This window comes from Ylistrum balloti, unplaced genomic scaffold (assembly GCF_031769215.1).
Source record: "Ylistrum balloti isolate Yb309-2 unplaced genomic scaffold, AGI_CSIRO_Ybal_v1 Utg370024, whole genome shotgun sequence".
Classification (NCBI taxonomy): Eukaryota; Metazoa; Mollusca; class Bivalvia; order Pectinida; family Pectinidae; genus Ylistrum; species Ylistrum balloti.
The window spans coordinates 940,728-965,665 of NW_026782090.1; the positions used below are offsets into that span (position 1 = coordinate 940,728).

Below are 24,938 nucleotides of genomic sequence, written 5' to 3' on the forward strand. Positions count from 1 at the left end.
CTTTCTGAAACAAGAACACAACTTATTAGCAGGGAAACTAATATTGCACTTAATCTTTCAACCAGACAGGGTTATGTGTAGTTCTTCTTGAGTTTCTAAACCCCGTGTCATGTTCTTCACAACATAACTCGTCAACATCGCTAGGTGCGAGCATCATTAACGTCAGGATTTCGATCGTTTTCGTACCGGAGACATTGCTGATGACTGCGACGCATGCGATCTACATGTATCACTTGATGTTTCCCATTTGGTCCACATAGAACCTTGCGTACATCGCTACATTTCTTCACAACCTCAAACGGACCTCTCAAGTAACTTGCTCCATGCCATTTTGGATCTGTGAAATCACTGCCCCGATGGCGAAGTTGCTGGCATCGGTATCCAGTATAAAAGATATGCTGAAATCTGAATGAGCCAAGATTGGTGCGTTTGTAAGTTTTCCTTTGAGCCTAGCAAGTGACTCCTGGCACTCATCTGTCCAAAGAAACCGTCGACCCTTCTTGGTGAGCTTATAGAGCGGCTTTGCCATAGCGGCAAATGAGTCTATGAATCTGCGGTAGTATCCACATAACCCAAGGAACGAACGAACCTCGGATACATTTGTTGGTGTAGTCCACTGTTTGACGTCTTCAATCTTCTTTGGATATGTTGCATAATCTTCCTCTGATACTATGTGCACGAGAAGTTCCAAATGTTTTCTGAAGAGTAAGCATTTCTTCAGATTTAGCCCGGCCGAGAGCAACTGATCAAACACCTCCTTAAGATCTTTGACCATGTCGTCAAATGTTTTGCTTACCACTATTACATCATCAAGATATATCAAGCATTTACACCAGCGGAGTCCGGCCAAAACCGTTTCCATAACCCTTTCGAACGTCGCCGGTGCATTGCAGAGTCCCAATGGCATTACTTTGAACTCGAACAAACCCCGTCTGGTGGTGAAAGCAGTTTTCTATCTATCCTTTTCGTCTAAAGGAACCCGACAGTAACCCAGAACATAGGTCCAACGTGGTGAACCATTTTGATTCGGACCAATGGTCTAATGAGTCGTCAATCCTCGGCAATGGGTACGCGTCTTTGACAGTTAAGGCAATCAACCTTCTACAGTCCACACAGAATCGCGTCGACCCACCTTTTTTCTGACCAAAACCATACCACTCGACCAAGGGCTGGATGAAGGTTGTATAACATCTCGGCGTAGCATATCATCTAAATGTTTGTCAATCTCAGATACTATATGTGCAGGCACTCTTCTTAAGGGCTGTTTGACGGGCTCCTCGGCAATGGGTACGCGTCTTTGACAGTTAAGGCAATCAACCTTCTACAGTCCACACAGAATCGCGTCGACCCACCTTTTTTCTGACCAAAACCATACCACTCGACCAAGGGCTGGATGAAGGTTGTATAACATCTCGGCGTAGCATATCATCTAAATGTTTGTCAATCTCAGATACTATATGTGCAGGCACTCTTCTTAAGGGCTGTTTGACGGGCTCCTCGGCAATGGGTACGCGTCTTTGACAGTTAAGGCAATCAACCTTCTACAGTCCACACAGAATCGCGTCGACCCACCTTTTTTCTGACCAAAACCACACCACTCGACCAAGGGCTGGATGAAGGTTGTATAACATCTCGGCGTAGCATATCATCTAAATGTTTGTCAATCTCAGATACTATATGTGCAGGCACTCTTCTTAAGGGCTGTTTGACGGGCTTTGCATTCCCGTATCGATTTTGTGTTTGATGATATCTGTTTTTCCCCAGGTCTATGTCTGACTCGGCAAATAAGCCAGAGTAGTTGGTCAGTAAGGCGCGGACCCGCTTTACTTCTCCTGAGGACAGATTTTTGATGCTCCTTTGGTACAGCTCTTTGAGATGTTTAGGCATTAACGTTTTGATATCGTTTTTCGCTTTGCTCGTATGTCTCGACCTGATCCACTTTACTAAATTGGCCAATAGTTGTACCGGCATAGATCATTTGTTCCTCCTCAGACGGATTCAGATACCGTACAGGTATGATCGTTCCTCCTCTCAATAGTGATTTCCCGACCATTCCTCTGTCAGTTTTTGTGAATGACTCTATAGGCTCTACGATGCCCAAGCACATTGGTGTCAAATTCCCCGAAGGAATCTTCACCTCACAGTCAATCACAGCTTCACTACGTGGTGGTATAATCACTGTGTACACGGAAGCACCCCTTCATACCTTCACAACTCATTCCATACTGTTCATGGCCGATCTGAAATGACTTATTTGCCAGATTTAATTAACATTCATGTTTCTGCATCAGATCGAGCCCAAGTACTCCGTCAATGCCCAACTTGGCCACAATCATGCCATGATCACAAGAAAACTGGCCTATATCAATTTGGAACTCAGATATCCCTCTGACCTCAAGTGGAGTGCCACATGCAGAAATGATTTCATAGGTCAAAGTAACCAGCTTCGGCTTTGTCCGGGCCTCTAGTAAGTCATACACATGACTTCCAAGCAAAGTCACTGTTGCACCTGTATCAACAAGCACTTTCAGCTCATGTCCATTCACGTTGCCTCTGATAAACAGACCGGCTTCCTTCTGAATATTGTTCAGATCGACTCTATCAGCGTTCTGATCATTATTTCCGGCACCCCCTGTCTTCTTGTTCGGACATTTTCTCATTAAATGTTGTTTTGATCCACAGATGAAACACTCGCGTTCGAGTATATTTTGACCTTAAGCTGCTGACTGTAAGTTTTGCATATGCCGACGACTACCATAATTATTCTTCTGAGAACCATGTTCATTCTGACCTCTAATTCGATATTTCAGGTTGTTCACTTCCTTTGTCAGCTCGCTCACAGATTTTTGCATGGTCGTAATCATATCTTGTATCTGACCCAATCCATCATCATTTGACTCGGATTTCGGTAGAGGTGTTGACTGTTCTCAGTTAGACCTGTCCTTCTGTCATCTTTCTTTCAGCATTCAAGAAAGCCTGCAATTCAACGGCATGACGAACAGCATCGTTGAGAGTATGAGGGCGTGCTTGTTTGATTCGTATCCGCAAACCCGAACTAACAAGTGTATCCAAGAACTGGTCCTTCGCCAACTGCTCCCTGACGTCTGATGGAACCGTCGAATATGATAAATTGGTCAGTCGACGAACGTCTTGTGCTTTTATAGGTATTGTCTCAGAAGATCTCTGCTTTCGTCCTCTCAACTGCGTCCTGTAGAGTTCAGTTTGATTTGGTGGCGCAAACATTTCCTCTAATGCCTTAACGAGAAGATCATACTACCGACCTGCATTACCCGTCAAATTCCCTAGCACGCCTTGTGCTTGACCTCGGAGAGCAACAGCTAAATTTAGCCTTTTTTCTTCTGCGGTCCAGTTATCAAGTACAGCACAAACGTCAAATTGAGACCTATAGTCCAGCCACGATCCAGAATCATCATAGTTAGCAGGGTTGACATGTAAAGTCTTTATATGCTTGAGTTTCTCCCTGAGGTCCTGGAGGACTTTGCCCTCTTGTGAATTGCAACAGTTTCTGAATACGGTTTCGAGTTCCGTGTAGTAACAAAAGCACTCCTGGTTATATTATCCTCTGGCTGATTCGCTGCCACTTCTGAGCCTAGCCTTTGTGGACCATTGTCAAAAGCTCGGGGTAAATAGTACTCATTATCGTCGTCGTGCTCAAGCTAGTGGTGTAGGTGGTGCCACATGTAACGTGTGTTTAGGCCGTGCACCTTGTTGCTCAAAACCTGAAAACCAGAATCAGACACATGTGGAGTTGAGTGAACCCTCAATCTCTGTTCTAACTGGCTAACAAGAGGGGTTTAAACACAAAATCTATGTACAGAAATAAAAAGAGAGATACAAAAGCACTGCAGCTTGCAGTTTATAAAGAACTGGGTCATCCCATGAGGGGAGTTGACTGAATTTTGGACTCGTCCTGATATTTCGGTCTTTCGTGCGTTTGAAAGATACGATCAGACGTACTTTCACTTTACCATATCAAAGCATGTACTTGGCGTCGATCAGAGTTATCAACACAGAAGTAAGTGGAACATACAATCATTACACATGCAAATATATGCTCTGGAAAAGATATTGTGAAAAAAGGCAATAACAGGTCGAGGGCCCTGAATTTGGTGCACATTGTCTTACTAAGATTAATGCACACACTACGTTTTCATGATCCTTACTTAACTGTGGGTAAAGTTATGCACCAGACAATAATTTTCAACAAAGGGCAATTACTGTACGTTGTAATTGTGCAGTCCCTGAATTTGGTACACTGCACATTCTCTTAGTATGATCTATGTATGCAATAAGCTTCATTGTCCTAAAAAGTTTAAATGTAAGCAATTTATAGCTATGCTCTGGACACAAAAAGTGTACAAACGGCAATAACTCGAGATCTGTAATAAAGGGATTGTGGGCCCTGAAACTGGTTTGCTGCACGTCGTCTTATTAAGATGAATGCATACACCAAGTTTCATATTCCTAGTTTTAATGCAAGCAAAGTTATGTTCCAGACACAAAATTTTAACAAAAGGCAGTAATTCAAGGGTTGGGGGCCATGAATTTGGTACATGACACATCACCTTAGTATGACCAATGTATGAGTTGCATGATCCTTGCTTAACTGTGGACAAAAATATGCATGTCTATGAAAGGACTGACCAAAGGACGAACGGACAGATGAGGGGAAGGTCAAGGTTGGGAATATGTTCTCCCCAGAAGGATTTTTCGAGAGTATAAAAACTCAAATAGGGAAATAGAAAGAAGCAAACTTAGTTTACAACAATTCACAGACCCAACATCTATTCGTTAAAAAAACATCACATGTAGCACCATGTCCTGTCGCTGCAACCAGTATTTTAGACCCTTCCCCTTCCCCTACTAGGCACCTTGGCACTTGGTAAAATATTCACATTTTCTGCAGTATAATTCTAACATCATGGTCATCTACAATAGTACTGAACACTTCCTTTCTGCAACTACTTGTTAGCTCCTTACAAACACTAATGTCAAAGTTAGAACAGATCAAACAAATGAGTTTTTTAGAGGAAGGCCATGGTATTGCCTTCATATGGAGTCTTATAGTGGAGGGGCAATTTCCTAACAATCATACTCACAGGGAAAATAAAATATAAATAATTCAGATAAGGTAAACAGTACACAAATCTTAGATCTGATATATTTATTTTATGATATAAATTATAATGCTTCAGGTTAATAAAGCATGTTCATGTCCTATAGATATCAATATCTTACAACACACACACACTTAGATAATGTAATTTTCATCTGTACTCATGTACTCAACAACAAAATCTACCATTCATCATAACACAGGTGTGTTTTACATGTTTCAATATATGTTATGATAACTTAAACAATAACTTGGCAAACAGTACAAACGGGAACCAGCGACACTTTCCGTAGACAAAAATACATATTTTCCAGGTTATGGAAGTGTCAGGGTTTCCTGATTGATATACAGCCTTGCAAATAATAAAATGTATTGCCTTAGAGTATCTCTTTGTTAAAATTGGCCCCTTCTGTTGATTAAAAGGATGTAGTAATGAATATAACATTCATGGAACGCTTCCATTTGACTGGAAAGTAGAAAGATTCTTCTTGATATTGAGCATGAACTTAGAAATAATTTTGTGTATTATTTAGATGTAAGATCAGATTTTATTTGAAATAATTTTTTATCATTTTAGTACCATGGAATGAAGTTATGTTCTGCAATACTGAAAAACCTGAAATATTGGTGGTGAAGTATCACAAAATTTGAAAACAACAGAACTACAAATATTCATTACAACATGTCAGCTAGTCATAGCATTCTTAACACCTTTAACCCATCCCACCCCACTTTTTTTACATGATAAAAAAACAGCTTTTAGCTTTTTATATTTTATGAATATATCTACTTCATATTTGCATTAATTATATGATTCATATAAATAATTAATATATATATATATGTAATCAACAGCACACACATATACGAAATTATGTTAAATGGCACTAAGATATTGACGCTTGGCTGTGTATATATATGGCCCAAAAGATTAATTCAAAACTTGCATGTTAATGAATTCGAAACAAAAGCTTAGATTATTAAAATACCAAATTTTATGGCATAAATTTTCATATAAACAACATAACATCATATTAAGTTATTTTGTCGGTCATGTTTTGATACACATCTGTTCAGTGGAATGCAATTTTGTTTGCGGTGAAACTTCTATAAATATTCTGTGGAAGACATTATTTAAAACTGAATGTATATATCTTGTTGAGAGCCCCGGTTTTCATTAAGACAGTGTCACACTACATTAGACTAGACTGAATTGTGGTTATTGGCACTTAAGAAGAATTTTTCATTTGTTACACAGAATGTACTTAATATTCTCTTTGTACTCTATAAAGCATGCATGTGTTTACTGTTCAAAAGGTTCATTTCATAATCTGAAGTTTGAACTAGGGATATATGACTATGTCAGAAATCTTTTGTCTTAAAATTTGACCCACCTTATCAAGGTTTTATATTAAAAGCTTTACATGAAATACGTCTATATTTCGGAGCCAATTATTATGTCTGGTTTCAAAGAGAAATGGATTAACATAAGCCAAATGCTAGCTTATAAATCCCTCTTTCTATAATGTTTACAATTTACACAAATAAACTTGTCAATAAATGGAAATCAATCAAGCATACATCTAATATAACAACTATAATATCTAGTCATTGCTATATTTACAGATATGTATCACAGTCTATTGTTACAAATGAAATACCTTTTCATGAATTAAAGCTTTGTTCAGCAGTATTTGTATTATAGAAATATAAAGTTTACTCAGACATCAGCATACCTGTTAAAAAATTACTTTTCCATTGGAACTGGTCACAAATTATCTCCCTTGGGGTTGGCTGACATTTTCCATAAGAACTGTTCACAATTATCTCCCTTGGGGTTGGCTGAGATATATATTTGTACATGTATATAATGTACCAAACGAATAGAATACCTTCGACCTTCCATGCATTCATGATATATTCCAATGATGAAAAGATTTGTGTTTTGAGATAGGAATCTTTGGATTTTCAAGATTAACAACCAAATTATCATTTATCAAGGCTAGATATTAACATGTATATAGTACATAATAAATAATTTAAATGCAATCTGGCAATATATGTTTTGACACACATATCACATGTAAATATTTCACCCATAAATAAATAACATGTTGTTAAACACTAATGAGATACAGGAGATGATGTATTGCTAAATATTGGTATGATTCTTTTATTATAATTATGTTGATGAGTATTGATTTATAATATATAACCAAAACTCCACAACAACTTTATGTTTCATAAATATGAATTATTTTGTTTCAATTTCAGTAAATAAATACACCAGCTAAATCTTTGTAATTAACATGTTGAAATAAAACCAAACTAGTGACAGAATTGGATTTGGGACTTTACCCTTAAAAGCTGGTCTGTTTTTTATTTTTTTTACATTATTTCCCATTCCAATGGATCAGAAATACATTTTGTCTATATATATTGATACCTTTTGTTCAATATTTATCAATTTTAAGTTTTAGTGAAGGTAAACACTTGTAAACATTTTCACTATATCATGTAATTACATTACTGATGTATGATGTTTTGAGTGCACCTTACAACTTACAATCATTAAAAATAGCAAAGTGTGAAAGAAATCATTTCGGTGTATGATCGAAAGAAAACTTCAATATTCTAGATAAATTTCTTTAAATTCAGTACTTGGCAAAGCAGTATACTTCCCTTTAAAAAATCTTACCTGGCCTTAATTTCAGATGTCTCTGTCTTCAATATATAGAAGTGATTTATCATTATGAAAAATCATGAACCAGGTGCGAGAACTTCTTGAATAAACACTGAAATATACATATCTGAATATCACAGAGAGATTCAGCATGTTAATATATTCATATACAATAACCACACTACTTTTCCCTACGTCCAAGTATCTGAGCTATTCTGCGACGGTTCTCTGCGAGGGAGTTGCCCTTTAATCGTCCGGGTGTTTTTGCTGATTCTCCACCAAATGTTAACTCATTGTTTGTACTTGGACCAACATCCCTATTAGAAGGGGCTGATGGTATTTTTGTCTTGTTAGGGCTGGAGCCCTCACTATCCTTTCGAGAGAGCCCATCATCAGGAGGGCTTGGCTTGGGAGTGTTGAAACTTTCTGATTTCTTCAAATTCACAGCAGAAGAGTTCCGAGATGAGTTTAATGAAGAATATCCACCTACATGAGACAGAAAAAAAAATTTTTAACAGAAAACAATAAATATTTTAGGATAAAAAGTTCAGTGCAGAGTTAATGTAATATGAATACCCTGGCACTTTAATATATATGCATATCCTCTACATCAATTAAACAAACCAGAATTCTGAAAATACCAATACATGTAGTTCAAAGTGCCCCATCTCATTTTTAAATACTGATATTCTTGCATCCTTTCACTTTTGATGTATATTGTTGTCAGTTTAAATGGTCAGATAAAAAACTAAAGAAACAATTTGGCTGTTAACCAAGTTTAACATGCAGTGTTTTTTTTTCAATCACACATTGACTTAAGCAATACAGGACTGCCATGTCAATATTCCTTATTTCTAAAAGGATCAAATTTGTTTTCATTCCTAATTGAATTACAAGACCAACAAATGAAGAGGAAGTAGGATACAAGTGAAACTTATAAGATAAAAATCCAGCTCCGTAATTTAATTTTATATATCAACAATTAAAATTCCCCTGAATTAATTTTTTTAACACACTTTAAAACAAGAATGACAGGTATTTATATGCCTTGCATGTTCCTGCTTCACCACATCATCAGGATTACACAAATATGTATGTGGAGAAAAATAAACTGCAATGAATGAAGTGCTTAATGGACAAAAATAATGTGACATCAATAACTTAACAACGTCTAATTGATAGTAAATTGAAGGTGAAATTCAGAATGTGAAATTTGAGTTGGGATGACTATATAACCAATAAATATATTGTAAGTTTGGTAATGACATCTTAGATAAAGATGAATACTGAGCTTAATTGGAAAACTTAAACATGGCCAAATTACAATTAACAAAGTCCAATCAACAGTAAAAAGAATGTCTTTTATACTTCACAGGTGATCCTGTAGTTGTTAAGGATGGGATAATTCTATCTCACACAGGGTAGGGAATTCAAGTTCTCTCACACAGGGTAGGGAATTCAAGTTCTCTCACACAGGGTAGGGAATTCAAGTTCTCTCACACAGGGTAGGGAATTCAAGTTCTCTCACACAGGGTAGGGAATTCAAGTTCTCTCACACAGGGTAGGGAATTCAAGTTCTCTCACACAGGGTAGGGAATTCAAGTTCTCTCACACAGGGTAGGGAATTCAAGTTCTCTCACACAGGGTAGGGAATTCAAGTTCTCTCACACAGGGTAGGGAATTCAAGTTCTCTCACACAGGGTAGGGAGGTAATGTCAACACGATCTATGTTGCCACTTACCTAACATTAACATCATTTATTTATATACCATAACTATGTCACAAACTGATAATTTCAACATATATTTCATGGGACATTGATGATGGCACAATAATTAGGTTTGACATCAACTCACAATTTGTTACAGTTTCTTTAAAGTATATTTATGAGAGAAAAATAATGAAACATGGCAGACGGTAATTAAGGAAAATATAGTTTGTAGCTATAAACAGGTGAAAGTTATAGGCAGATGGTAATTAAGAAGACCTCAGGTTGTAGATATAGGCAGATGGTAGTTGTTGGTGTTAATTACAGAGAGATGGTTGTCCTGTAGTTTCTTATAAATATTTAAATAGAAGTAGTCTATCAATGATTTAGAAGAGGTGAAGTAAAATACATACACAATATCATCATTTACAAGAATATCAACATGTTTATATATCTGACCTGATGGTTTTTTCAACTGCAGAAGTTCTTCTTTAGCCTCGCTGAATTTTTCCATCAATTCAAATCTTTCCTCACATTCTTTCCTCACTGTTTCTTGGAGAAAAGCATTCTGTAGAAAGCAACATACAAACCAAATGTGTATATAATTACAGATACTGACTGGATAACAATAATTACTGATGTCTGATACTGTCTCACTTATTAAGCACAGTACTGTATCCATCTCCTCTATTGTTGTTCAACAAATGTATAATATCTATATGATATCTTATTAGGTAAGCCATTAGGGTTATGCCTCTTTGCTGTGAAAGTTATCTCCCCTTACCTCCTCTTTGGCAGTCTTTAGCTGGCCTGCCTGCTCTTCCATCTGTTGTCTGGTTTCCCCTAGCTCATCGTGTGTCTCCTTTAACTGCTGTTTCAGAGTGGAAATCATCTCCTCATTTCCCGAGTCCAAACGTCCTGGATAAAACAGAATGAAATGCATCTATATCAACCAACATTTAAATTATATCAATCAGTTTTCCAGGTCTTGTATAAAAGACTTGAGACTCAAGACCTCCTGTCATGTATGGTAGACTTAATAATCTGGAACTCCTGTCATAAATGATAGAATAGAAACCTGAGACCTCCTTTCATGTGTGATAGACTCAAGAGTCTGGATCCTCTTACCTAATCTGTTCTCTAAGTCTTGTATGATAGACTTGAGACCCTAGACCTCCCTACCTAATCTATTCTCTGGGCTTGTATAACAGACTTGATCCCCTTGATCCCCTTACCTAATCTGTTCTCCGGGTTTGGTATAACAGACTTGAGACTCTTGATCCCCTTACCTAATCTGTTCTCTGGGTTGGTATAACAGACTTGAGACCCTAGATCCCCTTACCTAATCTATTCTCTGGGCTTGTATAACACACTTGAGACTCTTGATCCCCTTACCTAATCTATTCTCCAGGTCTGGTATAACAGACTTGAGACCCTAGATCCCCTTACCTAATCTATTCTCTGGGCTTGTATAACACACTTGAGACTCTAGATCCCCTTACCTAATCTGTTCTCCAGGCTTGTATAACAGACTTGAGACCCTAGATCCCCTTACCTAATCTATTCTCCGGGTCTGGTATAACAGACTTGATCCCCTTGATCCCCTTACCTAATCTATTCTCTGGGCTTGTATGCTTGTATAACAGACTTGAGACCCTAGATCCCCTTACCTAATCTATTCTCCAGGTCTGGTATAACAGACTTGATACCCTAGATCCCCTTACCTAATCTGTTCTCTGGGCTTGTATAACAGACTTTAGACCCTAGAACCCCTTACCTAATCTATTCTCCAGGTCTGGTATAACAGACTTGAGACTCTAGATCTCCTTACCTAATCTATTCTCCGGGTCTGGTATAACAGACTTGAGATGATAAACCTCCCTACTTAATCTGTTCTCTGGGTTGGTATAACAGACTTGAGACCCTAGAACCCTTTACCTAATCTGTTCTCCAGATTTGGTATAACAGACTTGAGATGATAAACCTCCCTACTTAATCTGTTCTCTGGGTTGGTATAACAGACTTGAGACCCTTGATCCCCTTACCTAATCTGTTCTCCAGATTTGGTATAACAGACTTGAGATGATAAACCTCCCTACTTAATCTGTTCTCTGGGTTGGTATAACAGACTTGAGACCCTTGATCCCCTTACCTAATCTGTTCTCTGGGTTGGTATAACAGACTTGAGACCCTAGAACCCTTTACCTAATCTGTTCTCCAGATTTGGTATAACAGACTTGAGATGATAAACCTCCCTACTTAATCTGTTCTCTGGGTTGGTATAACAGACTTGAGACCCTTGATCCCCTTACCTAATCTGTTCTCCAGATTTGGTATAACAGACTTGAGATGATAAACCTCCCTACTTAATCTGTTCTCTGGGTTGGTATAACAGACTTGAGACCCTTGATCCCCTTACCTAATCTGTTCTCTGGGTTTGGTATAACACACTTGAGACCCTTGGTCCCCTTACCTAATCTGTTCTCCAGGTCCTGAATAATAGATTTGAGGCTCTGCACTTCCTTTCGTAATGAGTCTTCACTGTCCTTTGCTCTTTCTTTTGTGTCTGACAGAAACTGCTGAAGATCTCGAATTTCGGATCGGTACTTACTCTCCAATGAGTTCAGCTGAGCTTTTAGCTGCAAATTTCAATTTCAAATAAAAAATGTTAGCATTTAACTTTTCATATTCAATGATGTAGACCTTAAAAGTATCATAAGTCATTGATTTTATTATTTTATTTTACTGACATTTTCCAAAATAATATAAAGCCAAAAAAAAAAAAAAAAAAACGATTGAAATCCTACACTGAAACATATGCCAGTCTCTGGTTAGTTCATAATAATTCAAATGAGGCAAAAGCTAAACCATGCTTAGAATTCACTTACATATAGTGTTTGAGAGATACTTCAATTGGTGTATCAAAACATGGAGCTCCAAAACCAGCAATAATTTGAACTACTTTCAATCATTGTGAAAAACAAATAGTATGCAATTCCGTAATGGCAATAAACACACATACAGGTGGACAGACATCACAATATGGATGCCATTCACACCTTGATTTCAGTGGTACAAGGGGTGGTAATTTTACTGAAAACTAACAACATAGCTACCAGTTCTAGAATACATAACTTTAACATACATTGTGTCCTAACATATACACAGACAAGCAGTGCACTATATGATCTTTTGATAAACAAGATATTCCACACACAAATTTGAGATGACGACTAACATCGAAAATATTGACTAACCATAAGTGTATAGCAATGTATTGTGTAGAAAATGTGATAGCAACACAGAAAGTGAATTTAAGAAAAAAATCTGTTATTTTGATGGAATTGGGAAAAAGAGTCATAGCAATAAATTTCATAGGTACATTGTAATTTAGGTGTCAAAAAGTTTCCAAAATTTCTCTGTTCTTAATATGTCTAAGTTACAGGATAATAGATCTAGATACTCACAATATCATTATTATTTTCTTTATTTGTACATAGTTTAAACGACTAATACAATGAAATCTCCGTGAAAGGTCGTCTGTATAGCAAGTACCTGTCTATAAAGACCACAAGTTCCAGCTAGGTCTCAATGCAATACAACACATTGCATCTCTATAGATAGGTCACCTGTCTGTTAAAGTCATTTTGTTCTGCTCTATTGAGAGGTCTTTATAGACAGGTTTGACAGTACAATGTAGATGTATAGATTCCAGCCTGATACTGTAAATGTTGTCAGCATGTATATTAATTCAAAATCAAAAAGCTCAAAATTTCCTGCCAGTTTGGGTAATCATCAGTATAAGTGATACACAATGTAAGGATCACAGGAAAAATTAAATGTCAACGGTACATAATGTAATAATCACTTGATAACAAACGAACAATGAATGCTCACCAAAAATCACCTTCATTGGACACAAAATTTTAACAAAGGGCAATAACTCAGAAGATTCTGACCCTGAAATTGGTTTACTGTGCATCATCTTAGTATGACAAATGTATACAACAGGTTTCATTACCCAAGCTTAAATAAAAGCAAAGTTAAGATATGGACACAAAAGTCTCTGTAATGGCGATAACTCAGTAATTAGAGAATTATGGGCCCTATCTTTGGCACACTGCACGTTGTCTTACAATATGACTCAAATATACATCAAATTTAATTACCCAAATCCTAATGCTACCAATTCAAATTAATTCTCTGGACAAAAAGAAATTAACAAAAGACGATAATTATGTAAATAATGAATCACTGGCCCTTATTCTGGTACAATGCAATTTTTTTTGTATGAGCGATGGATAAACCAGTTTTATTATCCTAATTTTAAAAAAAAGTCAATGGTCCATAATGTTATAATAACAGGATACAAATTACAATGCTTCATGTTGTCATTATTGCAGAATAAAAAAATCAGTGTTAAAAAACGCAATAATCCTTGTGAAATTTTTTATAGTAAATAACAATAGATATAAATTTATTTCAGTGTTTGTAGAGCTGAAAGTCCTTTATACTAGGAAAATGTGGATAAAAACATTCATGCACCAATTAAGTGGAATTTGAAACTGGAAGTTCTTTTAAATCATAAGTACAATATTGATTCATTCAGTGATGAAAGTTAGATATTTAACATGCAGTAACACTGCTTCATGTACATAAATAGTGTATTACATGGACTGGGACATTCCTTAGATGGTACTAGCACACTCTCTTAGCTTATTCTGAAAGAGACAGACAGGAATTTGATTATCACAAACAATTTTTGTCTTTAGCCATTTTGTTTTTCTGATTAGTTCCGAAATAAAACAGGCACATCTAGGGACCAAGGGGAACCTAAATATGATACGCGAGAAAGATCCATCCAGCAATTCTCATGAAATAACGATAACAAATGTTCATTGTAAAAATCCAAGATGGTGATCTGTTGGTCAATTTTGTTTTTCTGATCAGTCCCAAAATGAAATAGGTACATCGAGGGATCAAGGAGAATCTACATGTGAAATTCCAGAGAGATTCGTCCACCATTGTACTTCTCCAGAAACAGCAATAAAAAACATTGTCAAAATCCAAGATGGCCACCTTTCTGACATTTTGCTGTTCTGATCAGTTCCAAATTGGCACAATAAGGGACCATAGGGAATCTAAAAATAAATTTTGAGAGGGATCTATGTAGTACCTCCTAGAAATTGGGAATAACAAACTTTCTTTGTAAAAATTCAAGATAGCCGCTTGGCCATCATTTTCTTTTTCTGGTCAGTCCCATAATTGAATTGGCACTTCAAATGACAAGGGGGACCTACAGTATAAATGTGAAATTTAATAGATATCTATGCAATACTTTTAACAAAATAGCCATAACAATTTTCCCTATTTAAAATCTGAGATGGCTACCTGTCAGCTATTTCTTGCTATAATCAGTCCCAAAATCAGACGAACACAACTAACGAACAACTGGAACCTATCTATCAAATATGAGAAAGATCCATTCAGCATCTCTCAAGAAATAGGGATAACCAAAACTTAATGTAAAATTCCAAGATTGCTGTCTTTCTGCCATTTTGTTTTTCTTATCAGTTCAAATATCAAACGGGCTCAATTAGGGACCAAGAGGAACCTACATATGAAATTTGAGAGAAATTTATCCAGTAAAAGCAATTTGAATTGCCCATCACCTTATGATGGTGGGCTAAAAAAGTAAAAATCAGCTGAATTGGATATTTTCTGATCCAAAAACCAACATCAAGGCAGGACAGAATCAGGTGACTCAGATATATAATTTCACCTCAGATGTACCCATACAAAAATTTCCTCGTGTGAAAAAAATGATCATGAGAATAGAAAAGCTCATGTGTGCACAAAAAGTTATATATAAGAAAGATCACATTTCTTAATATTTCTTCCTATTTATAGTGACAATGACCTTAACCTTTGACCTTCAAACCTTTGGTAAGGTTGCATTGCGTGACGTTTGAGTGTAATTGTCCAAAGAAAACTCAAGTCATTGCATGAAAACCAATCTCCTAAATATAGTAACATTGTCATTGATCTTTGACCTTTAAACTTCAAAAACAATCCCAAAGAAGCACTTTTGGTAAGGAAGCACTGAATGAAGTTTGATGTTGATTGGCCAATGGGAACTGAAGATACCATGAAAAAACAATTTCCTATTTACAGTAAGTGACCTTGACCTTTGACATTTAGACCTGAAAAGCTATGGAAAGCAAGCAATTATACGTAACTTCCATTTAATTCTGGAGCCATTCACATTCCAAAATGCAGCAATTTTCCCACATTTAATTCATTTAACCAGAGAGGAATCAGCTACTGTTTCACCTGATTCTATATCCAGGGAAACAAATCAACTTGTTTCACAATTGTTGTAAAACAATTTAAGTTGATATTAATTTGTCAAAATATCAAAACAACAGTTCAGTGTTCCAGACAATATCTACAGATTATTAATTCTAAAGCTTGATCTAGGCATGAGACCATATTTACTGATTCAGAAACTACCTCTTTATAAAGAATTTACTTTGAGCAGGAAGGTTAAACATGCAACAAATTTGAGAACTCACAATAGCTTCATGATCCTTGTTAGAATTCTGGTATTTTCCCAACAGCTCCTGGTACTTCTCTTTCTCTATCTTGATTTCCTGAGGGAAACAATTGTTCACTGAAGTTAGTTATTTTGAACTATAAAAAATGTCGCCTCTATAATATAATAAAATGTTTAAAAAAATCATCTGAATCATCATTGAGTGAGAGTTATTATGTTTATTCTTCGTAAAAAGGATTTAATTGTAAGAATGTGAATCTTTTGTGTAATTCTTTACAGAGAAATTTTCATGTCTATCTACAGTTGTGGTATCACACAATACACCACAAACTTACATACATTGTCTACACATCATGTATACATCATCCACACACACACACCTGCTACAGTATCTACAGCACAATTGTCAGATACATGTAGGATGACACATTTTGTGCAGTTTGGTAAAAGTGGTTGACTAATACCAGTACTACAGATTGAAATATAAAAATAAAACTCGCATGAAGTTATGACTAAATAGCAATCACAGATGTATTAATTTTGATCAGTGATTGTAAAGGTCTTTTTTAATTAAACAGTTTTTGAAATACCACTGAACCCTGCTTCAATTAGTCTTTCTAGCATATAATTTCACACTTCAAGAGAATAGTCTATATCAATTGTCACCATTGTGACATTGCAATATACAAAAATAAGATGGTGTCATTTCACAATCATTTTATGTTTTATAGGTCAAAGTTGACATTGGAGCATTTGATTAAAATCAGGTGATTTATCATTCTGAAAACAATGTTGTTCCTCAGTCATCAAAAACACTCATAAAAAGGATGTTCAAGTAGGGAGACAATCAAATAGAAAGTGTAAAACTGATATAAAACAGCAGAGAAAGTGCTGTGAATGGAAGAAAGAAATGACTGCATGCATCTTGATGGCATGTAGTGCATCCGTACATATTACTGTGACATTTCAAACTTTAGTAAGTAGTAAGTTAACAGACAGTTGGACTGTCTGATTCATTTGTATAACTACAACTCTCTCACTTACTTGCAAAGACAAAATGATTTAACTATCTTTCAGTCAATGCTGTTCAGTGCTATTATGTTTAGTGTATTCTGTACAGTGTATTCTGTTCAGTGTTTTTATGTTCAGTGCTTTTACGTTCAGTGCTATTCTGTACAGTGTATTCTGTTCAGTGTATTCTGTACAGTGTATTCTGTTCAGTGTATTCTGTTCAGTGCTATTCTGTTCAGTGTATTCTGTTCAGTGCTATTCTGTTCAGTGTATTCTGTTCAGTGTATTCTGTACAGTGTATTCTGTACAGTGTATTCTGTACAGTGTATTCTGTTCAGTGTATTCTGTACGGTGTATTCTGTTCAGTGCTATTCTGTTCAGTGTATCTGTCTGTTCAGTGTATTCTGTTCAGTGCTATTCTGTTCAGTGTATTCTGTTCAGTGCTATCAGTGTATTCTGTTCATGTACAGTGTATTCTGTACAGTGTATTCTGTTCAGTGTATTCTGTACAGTGTATTCTGTACAGTGTATTCTGTTCAGTGTATTCTGTTCAGTGTATTCTGTACAGTGTATTCAGTGTATTCTGTTCAGTGTATTCTGTACAGTGTATTCTGTTCAGTGTATTCTGTTCAGTGTATTCTGTACAGTGTATTCTGTACAGTGTATTCTGTATGTATTCTGTACAGTGTATTCTGTACAGTGTATTCTGTTCAGTGTATTCTGTACAGTGTATTCTGTACAGTGTATTCTGTACAGTGTATTCTGTACAGTGTATTCTGTACAGTGTATTCTGTTCAGTGTATTCTGTACAGTGTATTCTGTACAGTGTATTCTGTACAGTGTATTCTGTACAGTGTATTCTGTACAGTGTATTCTGTTCAGTGCTATTCTGTACAGTGTATTCTGTTCAGTGTATTCTGTACAGTGTATTCTGTTCAGTGCTATTCTGTACAGTGTATTCTGTTCAGTGCTATTCTGTACAGTGTATTCTGTACAGTGTATTCTGTTCAGTGTATTCTGTACAGTGTATTCTGTTCAGTGTATTCTGTACAGTGTATTCTGTTCAGTGTATTCTGTTCAGTGCTATTCTGTACAGTGTATTCTGTTCAGTGCTATTCTGTACAGTGTATTCTGTTCAGTGTATTCTGTACAGTGTATTCTGTACAGTGTATTCTGTACAGTGTATTCTGTTCAGTGCTATTCTGTACAGTGTATTCTGTTCAGTGTATTCTGTACAGTGTATTCTGTTCAGTGTATTCTGTACAGTGTATTCTGTACAGTGTATTCTGTTCAGTGCTATTCTGTTCAGTGTATTCTGTTCAGTGCTATTCTGTTCAGTGTATTCTGTACAGTGTATTCTGTACAGTGTATTCTGTACAGTGTATTCTGTACAGTGTATTCTGTTCGGTGTATTCTGTACGGTGTATTCTGTTCAGTGCTATTCTGTTCAGTGTATTCTGTTCAGTGTATTCTGTACAGTGTATTCTGTTCAGTGTATTCTGTTCAGTGCTATTCTGTACAGTGTATTCTGTACAGTGTATTCTGTTCAGTGTATTCTGTACAGTGTATTCTGTACAGTGTATTCTGTTCAGTGTATTCTGTACAGTGTATTCTGTACAGTGTATTCTGTACAGTGTATTCTGTACAGTGTATTCTGTTCAGTGTATTCTGTACAGTGTATTCTGTACAGTGTATTCTGTACAGTGTATTCTGTTCAGTGTATTCTGTTCAGTGTATTCTGTTCAGTGTATTCTGTACAGTGTATTCTGTTTAGTGCTTTTCAGTTCCGTGCTATTTTAATTAAGTTTAGAACTCTGTATAATAATTGATAACTTTGACAACACATACCAGAACGAAATTCTCTTTCAGTCTCTCCTCCATGGATTTCAGTGATGCCACATGTTTTGCCCGTTCCTTCTGTAGCATTTCCTCCAACTGTTTTAAAATTCAAAATTGCTGAAACTATTTTTGTAAACCTTTTCAATGAAGGGAGATAACTGAAAGCCTTAGTTTTAGAGTTATTGTCAGGTGACTAGGCCAGCAGTATGTTAGAGTCTATATCTGGAGAGATATTTCATATCTCACTTAAATGGTTCTAGTCTTGTTACAGATCAACCCATATAAGAACACAGATTTTTGGGGTTTGTCCACATTTTGTTTTCTTTTTCTTTCTTTCAATAATGAATACAAGAGAATTGTTTAGTATATAAAATTCTACTACATGAATTTCATTACATCTGATGTACAATATATCTTAATATCTAACCATCACCTCTTAGAACAGCTGTGGAAGTAATTGGTAGGAGACAGAGAGGCATTCAGATTTTTTATATCACCTGTACATCATAACTACATTCTGATATTGTGAATGTCTATTAAAAATTCCCATCATTGTAAATACCTTTCTTATAGTGATACATTAGCATATTGAGATATCCATGCTGTAAATGTATGTTTTACTTTTAAATAAATTATTTCACTGATAATTATATACAATGTATATTGTTTACCTTCTCCGGCCAGGACTCGGCCTCGAACATCTTCTGTTTAAAACTTTCCCGTAGTTGTTCTATACGATTTTGGTGCGACAAAATCATGGACTCTCTACAAAGTTCAGATATAGAATTTGTTCATAATTTTTAATTAATGTTTCTGTTAGAGAGAATATGTGTTTTAATGAAATCTAAAAATAATTCTGAAAAAAAAAAAAAAAAAATAAAAATAAAAAAAAAAAAAAAGCATTCCTGACAAAATTTACTGGTCGTCATACTTTAATGTTATAACTCGTGGGGGTCAAAACATCAAAACTTAAGCCATCTTTGAATCTAGAAAGACAAGTTTATGTATATGTGAATGATGTGAAATGACATTTTTATATTGATACAAATCATTGCAATGTGACTGAATGTTCAACCTGATTCATGTACAGCAGTATAGGTTATGTTCATATAAAACTGAACTTTGATAATGATTCTGAAATAAGCATATTTCTAAAGTTCTCAATCAATACAACAGTCAGTTCAAATATTTTATAAGTGACAAAAAACATTACAGATAAATGAACATTTTTGTGAAATGAAGTACAAATAAAACCAAGCAATTGTGAGAGTTTTATAATAAATCTTAATAAACAAACCTTTCTCCTTTAAGTTGTTCAATCTCTTCCTCTGCCTTTGCTAAAATGTTTTTTAGTTCTCTTGTCTCCGCTACAGACAGATACAATATGATTTCTTTAATTCTAAATAGTATGCTTTCATGATTATTTTTACAGCTACCTTGTCCAGTTGTTGAGTAAAAAGTATATTGGAAAGGCAATTTAATTGATCATTATAGTTCTATGCTTTCTAATGCTAATGATCCTTTAACCTTATTCTTGTCTTCTACAACATGTAACTTAAAAGTCATTTCAGTATCTAAATACCATCTGCTTATCACCTCTGATTCTTTTTTTTTGTTTTTATAATTCTTTTTTTATTTTTCTTTCATTTTTGCCCTGATTCATTTTTTGTTTTTTGTCTTTTTTTTTTCTTTGTGTTTTATTTCATCAAATTGAACTTAATTAGATTGAAATAAGCCAGAATTAGAAAATAAAAATGAAACACAATTTTTATACAAATTTTCAATAATCAACTGCTATTGCAATCTTTGAATATGAATAATGCGAAGGCAGCTCTCAGTTGGCCCTGTCCAAACTTACTGACTGTTAGGGTAGCTTTTCTATGAATTTCCTCCTCTTTCATCTTCTGTTCATTAAATCTTGACTGCATTGTTTTCATCTCCCTGGTCAGTGATGTCAATTCTGTTTCTTTCTTTCTTAAGTCATTCTGAAGTCTGTTACAGAAAAAGTATTTCAATAATTTCAATGTTCAGTTTTACTCCTAGTCACATGGATTGGATATTTTAATCATTGTTGCATTTAAATATCATTGATTTCCTAAGTGAAGAACACTGACCAAACACTGGTAGGATAAGATTTTGTTAGAAGAGATACACTTTTATCAACTGGCTGATTTTAAAAGTGTAAGAGATATAAATTGTCCTAAGAGGTTGAAATTTACATCAAAAATAACTTTTTTCTGATCCAGCAGAATAGTTTTACCACAGACTAAGATGTAGATATATATCTAAGTCTGTGTTCTTACATACTTCTGTAGTGACATTTCTGTATTTTGCTCTTTTCTCCTTGATTGTGCTGTTAATTCCTCAATTTCTTGGGCTTTGTTTCTGCATTTACAAATACAAAAAAAGCTTCAAAAATGAGTTTCACAAATTTACACAAAAAGTCCAGATACACCATATCAAAGAAACATGTATAATAAGATTTATTATAAATTAAGATACCTGGACATAAAAACAGATAGCAAACATGGCACATTTCCATGATAAGGGATATAGATTAAGTTTACCTTAGACTTTCCTTGAATTGTTGACTTTCTAAGTTCAATTGCCGACTGGTCGATACAGAATCCTCAAGTTGTTGTCTTATGTCTGAATAATTTGAAATTATTGGAAAAAGTTAATTTTTTTTTTAAAAAAGTATCTTATAATTTTATAATTTCTATAAGTTTTTTCTATAATGTTTACACTGAAAAAAAAACAACTTTGCACAGTTTTTCAAGTAAGTCAAACTGCTTTAAAAAGAATTTGGTAATAATATTATGTAAAATGAGAAAAGAAGAATTTGCCATGGATAAATAAGTTGCTAAAACATTTATAAACAGACATTTCAGAATCTATTTTATTTATTGATATGCTTTACAAAACTGGAGGGTCAGGTAATGCATATTGATCATAATTACTATTTTTGTTTATTGTGCTCCCTTTTTCACAAATTTTTGAAAGTCGAAAATTTCTTGACTTTGACTAATTCTTAACATGGATAGAAAACTATTGATGATTCTGTCAGCAATGAACTAACCTTTAATAGAGTTTTCTAAACTATTACACTTTTGCTGTAGTTGTGAGTTTTCCTCTCTGACATTAGACAGTGATTTTAGTTCCTTCTCCTGGCGACGAACCTTGTCCGTCATCATGGTGGACTGCATGGCAGATTCTGATTTCTCCGCTTCTAATTTATCAATATGCTGTTGAAGTGAGGATATTCCTGAAAGTTGAGAATTATTGTATAAATAAATTCTGTTTCAAAAATATTGATAAAAGATTAAAGAACATAGTAATATTCATTGTTTATAGGACATTTACTGGCCAGTGATAGTATAACAGTGCAGTATATTCAGTAATGAATATCTCTTATAAATGTGAAAAACTGAATGTACAGTTAAACTTAAATTTTCTGTTTATTATTTTTTATTAAGAATTTTTGCATCAAGCATTTTGATTGGTCAATTTAAGAACGTGGTCTATATACTTTGCTATTAGGAACGTGTGAAGGAAGCAGCAACAAAGCAAAACTAATTAATGACGCCCCAATCCACCCCTTTCCCCAAATCAGGGTCATTACATAGGAATGACTACCTTGCTGTTCAGACTGGTATTTTTCAATGATGTTTTTTTGTAATAGTTGTAGGTCTGATTGAATTTTAGCATCCCTCTCCTCGACAAACTTGTGTACATCCCTTACAGATTGTCGCTGGGACACAAGCTGGGACTTTATAGACGGTAGTCTCTCTTCAAACAGGCTAAATTTTAACCTACAAGACATACAGAAAGTTCATCTTAATTGATAACATGTACAGATGTTTAGATGTTTAAATAAATAAAAGTGAAAGTATGGTATATGTTGAGATGAAGATCAGTATAATATGAAACATTACTAATCATTGATGGATGTGAGGAAGTTAAACTGTTTTTATCATACATACATTACCTACATATATGTCAGTTACATAATGTCAGTTACAATAGTGATGCCAGTAAGCCTTTCACATATATTGGAATAACATGAAATTCTCATTTAGTTCTATTTGTAAATGGATCACCAAAGAAGGTATATAATTAAAACTTTGAATTTCTGCAGTGTGATACCTTACAATGTACAAAATACAGTATGTAACTGTTAATTACACAAAGACTAATTACATATCCAAACGTCTATTTTCTTTACCTAAAGCTTTCCCTCTCCGTAATGGTCCTATCTAGTTCACTCTGAACATTCTGGTTCTGTAATCTTAAGTGGTTTGAAAGTTCTTCTTCATTTTTTAAGGAACTGCGTAGCGACGATATTCTGAAAACAAATAGTTTGTTAAGATTTAGATAGATGTTGATACCATGGAGACAGATTATTTTCCTTTAGATATAGATGTAGTCAATCAACTATTGACTCTAGATTGAACTACACTGTTAATGATTTTGTTCTCTTTATATATGTAACAATACATAATCAATAAATGAATTTGTTTTCAAAGTTGAAAATCCATAGTTTAAATCTTTATTTTGAAGAATTTTGAGACTGTGCATGTACAGCGTTTATAAGATATGATAATATAACAAGAGATCCCAGAGAACATGGTGCCCACCATTGTTTAACTTTTATTTTTTTTCTAAAAGTTGGAACATTTTCCTTCTTTTCTCTTCTCTTTTCTCCTTTGTTTTTGCTCTTAATGAAATATTTGAGCATTCCTTTGCAAATATAGCCAGAAAAATCTTTAACTGTCAAATAAAGGTTGGTGGCCAGTCAGCCATGTTGTTTTATGGTCAGACAACACAACTAGGGACATAAGAAGAACCTATATATGAAACTTGAGAGAGATCCATCCAGCATATGTACTTCTCGAGAAATGGGGACAACACACTTTCATTGTTGAAATACAAGATGACCTCCTGCTGGCCATTTTGTTTTTCTGATAAGTCTTAAAATTAAACAGGCACAACTAGAGACCAAAGGGAACCTACATATGAAAATTGAGAGACATTCATCTATTACTTCTAAAGAAGTAGCAGTCAAATGGGCACAACTTGGGACCAGAACTTGTATTCGATATGCTCAAGAAATAGCGATAACAAACTTTCAATGCCAAAATCAAAGATGGCCACTGGTTGGCCATATTGTTTTTCTAATCAGACCAATCTGATAATGGTGGGCTAAGGAATCACAAGATGTTTAACTTGAGAGATATGGGTGAATAGAAAGAATACTTATCATATTACAGTTTAACTTCAGAAACTATGATAAGTGAACATACCCTAGTTCTGGTTCTTATTCTCTACAGAAAACCTACCCTATAACAACCAAATATATTTAAGGATGATTTCAAATAACCTATATTTCTCAAGTAGATTTCTAACCAGTACTTATATTTATCCAACTTACATGTTGTCCATTTCTTTGGAATGTTCTCGGAGTTCCTTGGTTTCTCCCATCAGTCGTTCATAATCAACTTGTAGCTGTTTTTCTCTCTCCACGCTTCCTCTGTAGTGTTCCATCTCAGCTAAGGTCTTTTTTAACTTTTCCTCCATGGCTTTGATTTCATTGTGAATGAGGTAGCTCACCCCACAATACTTACATATAGTGTCATCATGCTCCATTTTTCGTATACCTTCTGGTAGAGGATGTTGTGGGTGGTAACGTTCAAACACTCCAGGCTCAGCCTTGGCATCCTCAGGCTTGCCCTCCGACATTTTTGTTTTCATAACCTTGACTTCAAATTTTCTATGTGACTTCTTCTATTCTGTCAAACTGGAAATGGAGAAATACAGCTTTAGATAATATGATAGAATTAGGCATATACAAATGTATAATATAAACTTGTTTAACCAGCTAGACTATAAAATCATGTACATCTTAACACGAAATTCAATCTTGAATATTAAATGACGTGTGGTTAGTATACACATGTCAAAGCTACTAACTAAAGAAAATGAATTCTAATGGTTTATATCTTTT

The 24,938-nt window shown here is 35.0% G+C and overlaps 1 protein-coding gene across 1 annotated transcript; it reads right to left on the bottom strand.

The window, feature by feature from the left end:
- Nucleotides 1-8,001: 8,001 nt before the first annotated feature.
- On the bottom strand, nucleotides 8,002-24,685 carry LOC132548714 (myosin-4-like). The gene is made up of 15 exons (XM_060212593.1): nucleotides 24,366-24,685; nucleotides 23,160-23,279; nucleotides 22,571-22,746; nucleotides 22,014-22,199; nucleotides 21,502-21,583; nucleotides 21,242-21,319; nucleotides 20,793-20,926; nucleotides 20,232-20,301; nucleotides 19,606-19,699; nucleotides 18,944-19,030; nucleotides 16,104-16,181; nucleotides 12,002-12,167; nucleotides 10,313-10,446; nucleotides 9,988-10,096; nucleotides 8,002-8,306 (listed from the first exon to the last, which is right to left on the bottom strand). Exons 1-15 carry the CDS (start codon nucleotides 24,683-24,685, stop codon nucleotides 8,002-8,004), a joined length of 2,139 nt encoding a protein of 712 aa, XP_060068576.1.
- Between the last annotated feature and the right edge of the window lie 253 nt (nucleotides 24,686-24,938).

Excerpts from the sequence above, each read along its gene's own strand:
- LOC132548714 (XM_060212593.1), bottom strand. The coding sequence starts at position 24,685 with ATGAAAACAAAAATGTCGGAGGGCAAGCCTGAGGATGCCAAGGCTGAG. Across the intron at positions 22,200-22,570 it reads ATACCAGTCTGAACAGCAAG|GAATATCCTCACTTCAACAG; the intron begins GTAGTCATTCCT and ends CTCAACTTTCAG. Across the intron at positions 19,700-20,231 it reads GAACAACTTAAAGGAGAAAG|AGAGTCCATGATTTTGTCGC; the intron begins GTTTGTTTATTA and ends TGAACTTTGTAG.